This window comes from Podarcis pityusensis (assembly GCF_964106645.2).
Source record: "Podarcis pityusensis genome assembly, chromosome: 12".
NCBI classification, from domain to species: Eukaryota; Metazoa; Chordata; class Lepidosauria; order Squamata; family Lacertidae; genus Podarcis; species Podarcis pityusensis.
Genome location: NC_138037.1, coordinates 9,152,082 through 9,165,000, shown reverse-complemented (window position 1 = coordinate 9,165,000; position 12,919 = coordinate 9,152,082). Strand labels below are relative to the sequence as shown.

Genomic DNA, 12,919 nt, shown 5'->3' with positions numbered 1-12,919 from the left:
CAGTGTTACATATCCAGAGCTGTCCTCACAAGTTTCAAGTGCCAAAGCAAAATAATAATTCTACCTGTGATGTAAACTTAAATTCTGCAAATTTATTATAATGTATTCTACACTTTCAATTATTTTGTGCATTTCTGCCTCGCTATTTCTTTTCAAAGGTCAAGGAAATATGCAGAATTTTAACAAGTTCTTGCTGCTATTATTTTTTAAGGAAGTTAAAAATTCAGGTCTTCGATCTGCACAAACAATAACTTTCTAAAGTCGTCAAAGCTGGTATCACTCCGTGCTGCTACTCAAGTGCAACAGCCAGGCCATTCAGTAAAGGGTTAAGCGGTTCTGAAGGCACCTGACCTAAGAAAGGCAAAATTATTTTCTCCCCGCATCAGACACTGTCCTTGCTCATTCTGTTACCACGAAAGTAGTACGTATGGGAGGGATCAAGATTTGAATCCTGCCTCAACTGCGAAGATTCATTGGGTGACCTTAGGCCAATGAACCTAATCTATCTCATAGGCCTACGGTAAAGGTAAAATGGGCTGTAGGCAGTGTTCAAAATTACCCAGGCGCATTTTGCACCTGACTATCGTCCACTTGCGACTTGACATCTCCGCCAACTGGCAGTGTGTGCCTGGCAATCATTGGATCTTGACTGTTTTCACACACTAATATGACAACCTGCAGAATTCTATCAGCTATATGGTATCTGCACATGTGGAATGAATTTTAGGGATCAAAATGCTTTTTCTGTGCAGCCTGAGCAGGAGCAGTGAACAATGTTATAGTTAATTGTTGTAGCTTGTCTCCACTTACCCCACTGCCCTGCTCATATTCTCCAATATATTGTGAAGAATATTCTTATGTTATGAATGGTCTGTGTCACCATTAAGAAAAGCAGGTCAGAACTGGCAGACTGTCCCTGGATCAAGTGACTTGAAGTTCTCAAAGTTGTCCTCTGAACTAGCCAGATGTTAAACTGATCATCAATCACAGTCAGCGCACCATTTGAAAAGTAAGACTTGTCCAAGAGCTGCCTTGTCCAAAATGGCAACTAGACATTCCGTTCTGGCAACTGCAACCTTGCTTTAAGGAGCCATTTGGAGCCTAATTTATATATTTGAGTTTCTAACACTGGTCGAACGAAATCATGTATGTTTCCACCTTGACAACAGTAATTATAATAATCTTTTGAGCCCAATATTACATTCTGCACTCACTGACTCGTGTGCCCAAATGCATTCACTAAACCATGGCTGGCAAACTAAGGCCCGGGGGCTGGATCCGGCCCAATCACCTTCTAAACCCGGCCCGCGGACGGTCCGGGAATCAGCGTGCTTTCACATGAGTAGAATGTGTCCTTTTATTTAAAATGCATCTCTGGGTTATCTGTGGGGCATAGGAATTCGTTCCTTTCCCCCCCAAAAAATATAGTCCGGCCCCCCACAAGGTCTGAGGGACAGTGGACCGGCCCCCTGCTGAAAAGGTTGGCTGACCCCCTGCACTAAACCATACAGGGAAAGGAATAGACGCAACCCAGGCTATAATCTTTGCCTCCACCAACAGCTGCTATCTTCACATGCAGAGGATCTCCAATCTAAGTCCACAGAGACGCTGCAGCTGTTAGTCACTCCAGGCTAATCCCAGATCATGACACAGATATAATGCATACCTTGTAAATGGAATGAATCAGACCCGTGCTGAGTAATAGATTTTTTCCTCTTTTGGGCCCTAGATAAAGCAAGGACATTTCACAAGGGGATTTCCTCTCTCTCTCTCTCTTTATAGCATTCAGCAAACAGCGGTGGCAGGATGGCACAATGCCCACTAGAGTAACTCAAGAGTTTTTCGTGGGTGGTTTTCAGGCAAAGAATCAGCATGAGGAAGTGTTTTTTTAACCCAAAAAAAGGAGGGGTGGGGAGAAACCACAAAGTAGTTTCCTATTCATAGTGTTTTGTATCAATGTGATTCGGAGAAGCAACATTAGCAGTTTGCCAACTTAAAGGTAGCCGTTTCTCCATTCGCATACTGGTGCAAGGTTTAAGGCCTTGCACCAAGAACTCCAATATGACAACTCAAAGACACCCCCCCCAAGAAACTATTGGAGGTTAGATATACTGTACAAGCTACAGGACATGGATGGGAAGGGGGCGGGAAGTGGTGAGTGGGTAGAGTGAAAGTGATTTTCTCCCCCCCCCCTCAAAAAAAATAAAATAACTGAGCATAACAAAAAGACAGTGGAGGGGAAAAGAAGCACAACACCCAGGAATGCGGGTTTCCTAGAAAATTCTGAACGGCAAAACTGGTAATTTCTAGAACTGTGGTTCTCAAGCCATTGAGCTTCAGAACAAAAGATTGCTTGTGCCACACTGAGTTTTTTATTGATAAGAAATACATTGGAAAACAAAAAATGTGAGTTTCTAACACTGTCTCCTACCACACCCTTTGAGAACCACTTACCTTAGAGTGTTATCCAATTCAGCCAGGTTATTTTACTTGTCAAAGCAAAACCATTTGGAACTGCCAAGCTTGCATAATATTTCCAATTAGCATCCATTCATTGTTACTAACAAATTTACAAAATGGAAAAAGACCTGGGAATTTTTCTGCCCTATCTCACCCGCAAGATCCATGACCTCTCACCTTTCCTCCTATGAATTACACGAGTTCTTTGCAGAGCTTTTAGTCACAGCCTGCAACGGTTGAGTATTTCAGTGCTTTCAGGAATTTGAGGGTCAAGAGGGGAGGGGGGAGAAGGTAAGAAGGACGAAAATAAGAACAAGCCCATTCTTCTTCTCGACCAATTGTCAACATGTGTTTTAACACGCAGTCCAAAATCCTGAAGCAATCTTTGAAGACCAGCAGCCAGTTGCAAGGGAGATAGTCTACAGGAAAAATAAATTAATATGATTCTTCCCCTACTAATTATTTCATTACACTTCATCACATAAAAAAGAGCAAATACACACCAAAATAATCGGTCCCGATTCAGACTCCTTATCCCTACTATGTAACAAACATGACAAATGTTTTAATGGAGAAATGTTTCTACATCTCTGCGATTCCAACCCAGGCACTTTGCTATAGCTGAAGGACACCATCGCTGGATTCTGTATCGGGACAGAGCTTGTCCATGGGGGGCAGGGAAAATATGCCTGAAAATTTACCTAGCTACTTATTTGTCTGACCCATTTACGAGGACCTAAGAGTAGCCTTGTCCAAAGATTTAAATCTATCAGCTGAAAGACCTACGGGGCACTTGATTAACTTTTCTTAGGGGGGACACTTCTGAAAAGGCGACTTGCTTTGCCTTTAGAGCAGCATTTTTAAGCAGGGAAGTTTGTGGGGACGACATTTCAAATTCTTCAGTGGAACAATTTTCTATTTGACAGAATGCCCAGTTTTAATCACAGTTTTAACTGGGTAATAGTACATTTTGCTTTGTTTCATGCATCTTGTTTTGTAATGGCTTCAGCTACACAAATAAAATTAAAGGAAACTAAAGCTATGGTTTTCCCAGTAGTGATGTATGGAAGTGAGAGCTGGACCATAAAGAAGGCTGATCGCCGAAGAATTGATGCTTTTGAATTATGGTGCTGGAGGAGACTCTTGAGAGTCCCATGGACTGCAAGAAGATCAGAACTATCCATTCTGAAGGAAATCAGCCCTGAGTGCTCACTGGAAGGACAGATCATGAAGCTGAGGCTCCAATACTTTGGCCACCTCATGAGAAGAGAAGACTCTCTGGAAAAGACCCTGATGTTGGGAAGGGGACGACAGAGGACGAGATGGTTGGACAGTGTTCTCGAAGCTACCAGCATGAGTTTGACCAAACTGCGGGAGGCAGTGGAAGACAGGAGTGCCTGGCGTGCTCTGGTCCATGGGGTCACAAAGAGTCGGACACGACTAAATGACTAAACAACAGCAACAACAACAACATAGAATCATAGAATAGAATCATAGAGTTGGAAGAGACCACAAGGGCCATCGAGTCCAACCCCCTGCCAAGCAGGAAACACCATCAGAGCACTCCTGACATATGGTTGTCAAGCCTCTGCTTAAAGACCTCCAAAGAAGGAGACCCCACCACACTCCTTGGCAGCAAATTCCACTGTCAAACAGCTCTTACTGTCAGGAAGTTCTTCCTAATGTTTAGGTGGAATCTTCTTTCTTGTAGTTTGGATCAATTGCTCCGTGTCCGCTTCTCTGGAGCAGCAGAAAACGACCTTTCTCCCTCCTCTATGTGACATCCTTTTATATATTTGAACATGGCTGTCATATCACCCCTTAACCTCCTCTTCTCCAGGCTAAACATGCCCAGCTCCCTTAGCCGTTCCTCATAAGGCATCGTTTCCAGGCCTTTGACCATTTTGGTTGCCCTCCTCTGGACACGTTCCAGTTTGTCAGTGTCCTTCTTGAACTGTGGTGCCCAGAACTGGACACAGTACTCCAGGTGAGGTCTGACCAGAGCAGAATACAGTGGCACTATTACTTCCCTTGATCTAGATGATATACTCCTATTGATGCAGCCCAGAATTGCATTGGCTTTTTTAGCTGCCGCATCACACTGTTGGCTCATGTCAAGTTTGTGGTCAACCAAGACTCCTAGATCCTTTTCACATGTACTGGAAATAGGACCCAACTTAGCAGCAACCACTTACGACCAAACTACACATTACATGGGACATGCAAGCTACCACCAGCCGAGGCATCTTCAGTAGTACTTAGCTGAAGCAGCCAAGCCATCCAATTCCAATCAGGGTTTCCCTGCCTCCCGCTCCACTTCATTTGACCCCCCTTGCAGGCAGCGGAGAAGCAGAGCATTGGCATCACACTGTACGCCTTTCCTAACCAATGATGGCATCATAAAGCTCAGCATCTTTGCATCAGACACTGGCTCCAGGGGACCTGGTCCCTTTTCATACTGTGAAGCTGTCTGTGCAAGCCTGCAACATTCATGCCAGAGACCAACTATGCTTAAACAGAAGCAGACCTCTTTAGCAAGTTTGTGCTCCTACTTCCCTATTACAGTATGGACAGCATTTGATCAAAAGCAATTTCCAGAAGAGCAGTATCTTGTCATGTCTGGCTCCAAGTTTTCTCAACCTAACTCATAGACATGGTGCAGCTGTCCAACGCGGATCTGGGAACGAAGGCATTTGAAAGCTGCTGGAAAAGGAACATTTAAGTGCTCTTTTCCCCTTCTTTTAAAATTTGAAACTATGGGTCCTTTTTCCTCTTCCTCCCCCCACTCCATCCCGCCTCTTAAATGAGTCATGTTACTTGTGATTGCTGTAGAAGCCAGACAAAGGGCACCAGCCCTATTCACCTGCTGCTGCCTCCACTAAAAATAAACAGCATGGATTGGACAGCAGGCACACACATGCAAACTCCAGACCATCACCTGAGGAACAGGACAGACAGATAGCAGAGCAACGGTCTCAGTGGTGGAGTTTGACCTCTAAGTGACTCATTTGCTTATGAGAGTCTGCCAGGGCTAACACCCCAACGCTCAGCCACGATGCGCATGGGAGCTTTTTCTGAATGATGAAAACGGGACAGTTAACTTGTCAAACTACTAGCCCAACTGAATGTGACACAATTCCTTATCTCTAAGGTACTGATCACATAAACATGGCAGCCAGGAGAGAGTTTGCAGTCACTCACTATTTTGCAGGGGAAAGAGACAAAGGGGTGCCATGGGACAGCCTACTTTTTTTTTTTTTAATAAATTTTATTTTATAACACCATACAAACAAAGAAGACAAACACAACACATTCACACCAAAAAAAACTGAAGAAAATATATATATATATATATATATATATATATATATATAAAATATATATATATACTCCTGACATAAGACAACAACAAATTAACTACATTAACTACATAACACACAACACTGACTGACTTCCCTTCATCTCGGTTTCGGAATGTGTTATAAAATTTTTCTATCTGTAGTTTCTTTTCCTCAAAAAAAAATTCTTTACATCACAAGTGTTATATCTCACCTACTGTGTTTTTTAGTGTTTTTTACCTCTGTTTCCATGTATGCCATGAATTTATTCCAATCTTTATTAAACTTTGTGTCTTTTTGATTTCTTATTTTCTGTGTCATTTTTGCCAATTCTAGATTGTCGAGTAGTTTCGATTGCCATTCATTTATGGTTGGGATTCTTGGTGTCTTCCAATTCTGCGCTATTAGAGTTCTGGCGGCCACTGTCGCGTACTGAAAGAGTGTTTGATCTTCCTTTTCGATTTCCTCTCCAATTATCCCCAGCAAAAAGGCTTCAGGTCTTTTTATAAAGGTATATTTAAATTTTTTTTTAGTTCATTGTAAATAGATTCCCATGGGACAGCCTACTGAGGAACCAACCAACAATATTGGTTCAGAATTCAGAAGTCTTCAAAGGAGAGGCCGTGTCACCAGTATTTTCCAAGAGGCAATTCTTCCACAGCTCTGATGCATAACAGCAGCTACCATAGTCCAACAAACCAATAGGTGGGGTTGGAATGCCCCATCTGTCCTCAAGATACCTCCAAGAAATGTAAAGGCCTCCAACACTACCATGGATGAAGACTCTTGCAATGAGGGTGGTTCCATCCCTGGCCTTTCCTGGAAAGCCATCTTCTAGGACAAGGATAGTCAACAGAATATTCCCCAGATGTTGAAAGACTCCAACTCCCATCAACCTCAGCCAGCAATGGCCAGGAATTATAAGAGTTGCAGTCCAACAATATCTGGAGAGCACTATGTTGGCTACTCATGCTCACGAGCCTAATGCACTTACTACACACTGCTCTCATGGGCCTTCCATTGTCTTCACTTCCCATCTCCCCTGCCTTCACATTCTACTGGATTTTTGCATGCACCCTCTTACAGCACCATTCATCACCATCAGCCTGTCTATTCCCTTCTGGCCCCGTAATCAGCTACCATCCCCATACTTCACCCTGCTGCATCTTTCCCAGAGATCACACCAAAGTGCCTGTTGATTCTCTTGGACCTCTCAGCGGCTTTTGATACCATCAATCACAGTATCTGTCTGGTTACTTGTTGCCTGGTTTGGGGCCCAGAGGACCTACACGGCAGTGATGGTGCTCTCACTTGGATGGTTGATTCAAGGAATTATTACTCTGGGGGGTTATTGCCCTGACCTATCTCAGTTATGTCATGGGGTTCAACAGGGCTCCATTTTATCCCCCGGGCTATCTAACACCTACATGAAACCACTGGGAGAGGTCACCGAGGGGTGGGGGCTGGTGTGTCACCAATATGCGGGTGACACCCAGCTCTTTATCTCCTTTTCATCTAATCCAGGTAACTCAGTGGGTGTTCTGAACCACAGCTTTGGCATGGAAATGGAATGAATGACAGCCAGTGAATGGAGCCTCAATCCCGGCAAGGCAGAGGAGCTGTTAGCACAGCCTTTGCCAAGTTGATCTCAAGAAGCGGAACTAGTGGGTGGTTCATCTGCTCATTTAATGGTTCACATTCTGCTCCATCCATCCAAAGAGGAGGTTTGACAACTGGGGGTGCTATTCGATTCAGCACAGTCACTTTCATCAGCTTTGGCAGATAGGCCAACTGCAACTTTAGTTGGGCAGAGATAGCCTTACAACGGTTAATGAGGTTCTGGTAACCTCCTAGTGGGGATATTACAGCAGCACAGTGATATGCATGGGGCTGCCTTTGAAAATGGTCTGGAAACTTCAACAGGCCTAGAGTGTGAGGCACCAGGGTTATCGTAACTGGGGCTGGCAGTTTTGATCACATCACACCAGGCTCCGTGACCTGCACTGGCTTCCAGTCAGGGATATGGGACGGAAAAATCTCACAGGGAAAATTCCATCTTATATGTTCGTTTGTAACAAAGAAGAGATGCCAACTGCAAATAAAAAAATTAGGCAAGCAGGGCAGTTTCAGAAAAGTTCGGCTTTTTAAAGCAACGCGAGTGGAACGAACACGCTGAATCAGATCACTCTAGTGGGCATTGTAACATTTTCCAATGCAAAGTGAAAATGTTGATAAAAATTAACAGGAGAATTTTACAAGTCACAGTTTTCTGGAAAACCCACACCCTTGATTTCCAAGCCCAATTCAAAGCACCCTTAAAGCCCTCAACAGCTTGTGACTAGCTTGGATCACTTCCAGTCAGGTATCCCTCTCTGGCCCTTAAGAATAGATCTTCAGCAGAAGTGCTTCTCCAGGTTTCCATCCTAATGAGTCAAGGTGAGAGGTCACCAGGAGGAGGGCCTTTTGGAGTGTTGGCACCCCAGTTGCATATTATTTTTCTTAGAGAGGCTGATCCAATACTTCTGTTATGGTCTTTCCAGTGCCAACTAAACATCTTTTTTGTTTTTTTAAAAAAATCCCATAACTTTTAATTACTGTATTTTTCGCTCTATAACACGCACCAGACCATAACACGCACATAGTTTTTAGAGGAGGAAAACAAGAAAAAAAATATTCTAAACGAAATAGTAGATATATGATTTTTGTGGTTCATGCTGTGGCCACAGACATGTGATCTGACAGTGAGTTTGGAGTAGCCCAATGCAAAAATCCTGAGGATCCATGTGGATCCATGCTTTGTAACCACGGAGGAGGGAAGGAAGGGGAACCATGGATCCTCTGCTCACGACTGCAGCAGATCCCCCACGCCACCCGCAGGCATTCGCTCCATAACACGCACAGACATTTCCCCTTGCTTTCTAGGAGGAAAAAAGTGAGTGTTATGGTGCAAAAAATACGGTATATAGTTTTGAGGAGGGGACATTTCAGATCATTGGGACTAATCCATGCTGGGCTTCAGGATGCTTTTATAAATTTTTTTAGATTGCTTTGTGCCCAATCACTTTTTTAGACTGACTTTGCTGATTATGATAAAACCAGAGAACTTGGTTGATGAGCAGTACAGAGGTGTCACAAATACATAGCAAACTTCCTTGGACTTGGGACTGGGGTTTCCTTTAGCTTTCGGCACCAACTCTATGGACCCACCATCCATTCCAAGGTCACAAACACTGATGTCCTCCCAATGAACTCACACCCCAAGGCGGGGAAGAAGAGTCACCACACAAGAGTAGGTGTCAGGATGAAGGGCGACAAACACTGTTTCAGCAATACGTTATAAATTTGCAAGGCTGCACCAACACTAAAATGCTTACTTTGCAAGCCTACAATGACTTCCACAATGCAACAGACCCCCAAATCTCCAGCAGCTAACACCTCCTCAAGAGTTTTTACCTCTTCCTGAGCTTTACAGATGCACCTCCAAGAACTGAAATGTGAGAGCATCTGTTACAGCAAACTAAAGATGCGAAGAGGAAATATAAAAAATGAAAATTCTATGGTGCACCTTGTATCTCCACAGCTCCAGCAAGAGAAAGTTTGACGGAGAGCAAGGATCCAGTTACAAAAACCTTAAATGATAGCAGAGCCACACCCCCAGAGCTTTCAAACCACAGGTATTCAAACCACCTCATCCGTGGAGCATCATTAACAGGGAGAGTAGCTGCAGGCCTGCAGATACCTACAACCCGGTACAAAGTCGCAACACACCATTCCCCTGGGAGAAGACAGAGATCCCACGAAAGCCTACAGCGCTAACGCCAACAGATATCATCTGTAGAGCTTTGTACAGGAATACACGCATGCAGGAGTAGGCGTACTGAACTGGTAGCATGTAACTATAGCTGTGTGCCTACAAAATAAGATCCAGGTATTTTAATTGTGTACAAAATGGGGTGCATACAATGGTATTATGCATGAGAACACTCGACTCAAGTGCTCCTTCACCTCCAAATCAGGCACAGATTTATTACGTTTATATCCCACCTTTCCACCAAAGAACCCAAGGAGTCATATATGGTTCTGCTCTCCCCCTTTTATATTCACAACAAGCCAGTGAGGTGGGTTAGGCTAAGAGATGGTGACTGGCCCAGGGTTAGCCAGTGAGCTTCAAGGCCGAGTAGGGATTTAAGCCCTGATCTCTCAGGTCCACGGTAATCACTTCAGCACACTCCAAATTCCACAGAATCTCATACATCTACCACAGCCAAGCAGCTCAGGGCACACATGTTCACGCATGCACAAACACCTTAGCCCCAACTTCGCATGACTCTCCCACCTAGCAAGCTCTACAATATTTTGAAAAGCAAGAATGCCAGTACTGAAGCTTTCCCCAGATGCAACTGGCATACACCATGAGCTCCCGGGAGACACACATGGTCCTCCAGATGAATGAAAAAAAAGGCATCCAGAAAACTATTATTTCCGGAACTGGGTCACCCGCCAGCACCAAAGCACACGTGCGGCAGGCGCAAGACATGCAAGGCCCCCACCTCCAAAGCACCACCACCCAGCACCACCCACACAGCTCCAAGAAAGAGGCTTGCCTGTCACCACTAAGAGCTGCCAGACACATCCTGACATATATACACAACCTGCACACGCCCGTAAGCACACAATGCCCACTCTGTGCTTTTCGTTGCATGAACATGACACATGCAATTCCCAACATTAATTTGGTTCTTTCCGGGCTGCAATCCAGAGCACTATTCACAACCCCTTTGACCTCAGCAAGACTTGTAGCCAGAAAAGGACATTTAAGATAGGGGTCAAGGTGTGCCATACATATATTTATACACACACACACACACATATATATATAGATAGATATGTGTGTGTGTGTGTGTGTATACACATATATATATACACACACATATACATACACACATACACACATACACATCACATATATAATTTCCACTCCGCAAGCACGACATATAAGGTGCCCACAATGCTTGGCTCAGGAGTGTTTCCTCCCCAGGGGCAGAGCACTCCGTTTCACAAGGGAGGCCACCCTGTCGACACAAAACAGTCACTGTAAACCCATCTGGGCCCTTTGGCCCAAGATTTCAGGGAAAAGAGCGGAGCAGAGAAAGTGTCAGATGCCCTGACACAGACCTGGAGAGGCCAGCCCTTCGCAGACCTACGCACTCCCAAGTGCACACGCGAAAATGCCAGGCAGAGGCACACCCCCTTGTGCTCCTCTCCTCCAGCTGAAAGGCAGGATTAAATGCTGCACACGGGAATCCCAACACACAGAAAGAGAGGGAGAAGGAGGAAAGCAACTCCTAGGCACACGCACACGCGGTGCAAAAGTGCAGCCCCCCTAGAAAATGCAAGATCCACCCTCCTCTTCCTTGCATTTTGGCCACGCCAGGCCTAGCTGGAGAGATCTGGGGAGGGAGCAGCACCCCCCCCCCCGGCCTCCTCGCCCTTCCCACCCCCCAAGTGCCCGGCCCCACTCACCAATCACCTCCTGCAGCTCGTAATCATCCTTGTTGATGGACCAGGGCAGGGAGCTGGAGTCTTCAGCAGCCATGGCACCAGCAGCTGCTTCCCCCAGCACAGGCAAAAAGGAAAAAGGGAAGGCTGGCAGGCCTGGCCCCCAAAGGCAGGGAAGTGGGGAGAGAAGGGGGGAGGGAGAAGAAGGAGACCGGAGCCTGCCTTGAGTTTTCCCACGCACAGCAGCCTGCCTCCTGCTCCCGCTTCCCTCCTCCTAACAGGGGCCAAACTTAGCCTGCTCTTCCCACCTGCCCATGCCCAGAAGCGCGCGGTGACGTCACCCCGCACGGCGCGCGTCTCCCGCACGAGGTGGGGAGGACGCCGACGCCATCTTGAGCGTGGCGTCCGCTTGAGTTGTCGCTTACAGTATATTATGAAACAAGGGCATGACTTCGGGTTGTGTGGGGGTTTTTTTTCTAATATATATAAATACATGTATATACTCCACGAACGGGCCCACCGACTCCCGTTCTCCTGCCCGGCGCTGGGTTGTACCACGAGTGCGGAAAGGAGGCTGAGGCAATGGGCGCCGCACCCAAGATGGCGAAAGGCGCATTCTTCGCCTTCGCTCGTCTCGAACGAGCCGGGAAGGAACCCCGCCCCTGTGAGCCTGGGCGGCGCTGATTGGTGAGTGGGCGAGGAGGGCAAGGATATCCTGCCGGGTATTGGCTTGCTTTGGTGTCCGTCACGCTTCGTTCCCGCCTTTGTCCCTTGGCAGGACTTGGTTGCTGGGGAGGAGGACTGAGATGAGCAGGGGAGGGTTTGGCTTGATGTTGCCTTTTGCTGGGAAGGAGGAAGAGTTGAGCTGGGTTGGGTAGGAATGCAAAGCATTTGCCAAGCTAGGAACCGTAGCTCGGAAGTTCGCAGATTTTTGCTCAGTATTTCAAATGCTGCCACTTGGGCAAAGGTGTCTCTGAGCATGCACAGAGTGCTTTCCTCCTTTTTTTAAAAAAAGGGAAGCCTGTTGAATGTGCATCGCTTCTCCCTGCGATTGGCAACCCTGTTGTGTTGCAACCTTATTTTCTATCTCCTTTTCTCCGTGAAAACTTCATTGCGTGCAGAAAATAACTTGCAACGCTTTGAACAACATCTGCCAAGACTTCCATTAAAAGTCTGGCGTTTGGCACAAGTGTCTCTTCATGCCAAGAGGCCTGTTCAGATGAGCCCGCCATTTAAAAAATGATTATTATTGTATCGTTTTTCTGACACATTATTATTTTCACTCGCAATATTTTGTTGTACGCTACTTTGTTTTTTATATCAGCTGTTTATAAATATTTGTTTAAATTAGAATAGAAATAAACAAGGCTCTAGTAGGGCTTGTGCCATTTCTCAAAAAGACCTGTCTTAAAGCAGTATCATTGCACTTTACACAGTCATGGCTTTCCCTCCAAAGACTGCTGGGAAGTGTAGTTTGTTAAGGGTGCTGAGAATTTTTAGGAGAGCCTTGTTCCCCTCAAAGAACTACATTTCCCAGGATTTTGGGGGGGAAGCCAGGACTTTACAAGGTGATAGGATACAGCTTTAAATGTACAGTGCAAATTAGGTCTAAGGGAGTGATA

At 45.5% G+C, this 12,919-nt stretch overlaps 1 protein-coding gene across 1 annotated transcript in view; it reads right to left on the bottom strand.

Moving 5' to 3' along the window:
- The window catches only part of OXSR1 (oxidative stress responsive kinase 1), an 85,316-nt gene extending 73,689 nt beyond the window's left edge, over positions 1–11,627 (bottom strand). Inside the window, exon 1 of the mRNA XM_080974152.1 lies at positions 11,322–11,627. Coding sequence (XP_080830278.1) covers positions 11,322–11,394 — 73 coding nt within the window. The 5' untranslated portion in view covers positions 11,395–11,627. The remainder of the gene's footprint in view (positions 1–11,321) is intronic.
- Positions 11,628–12,919: the final 1,292 nt, after the last annotated feature.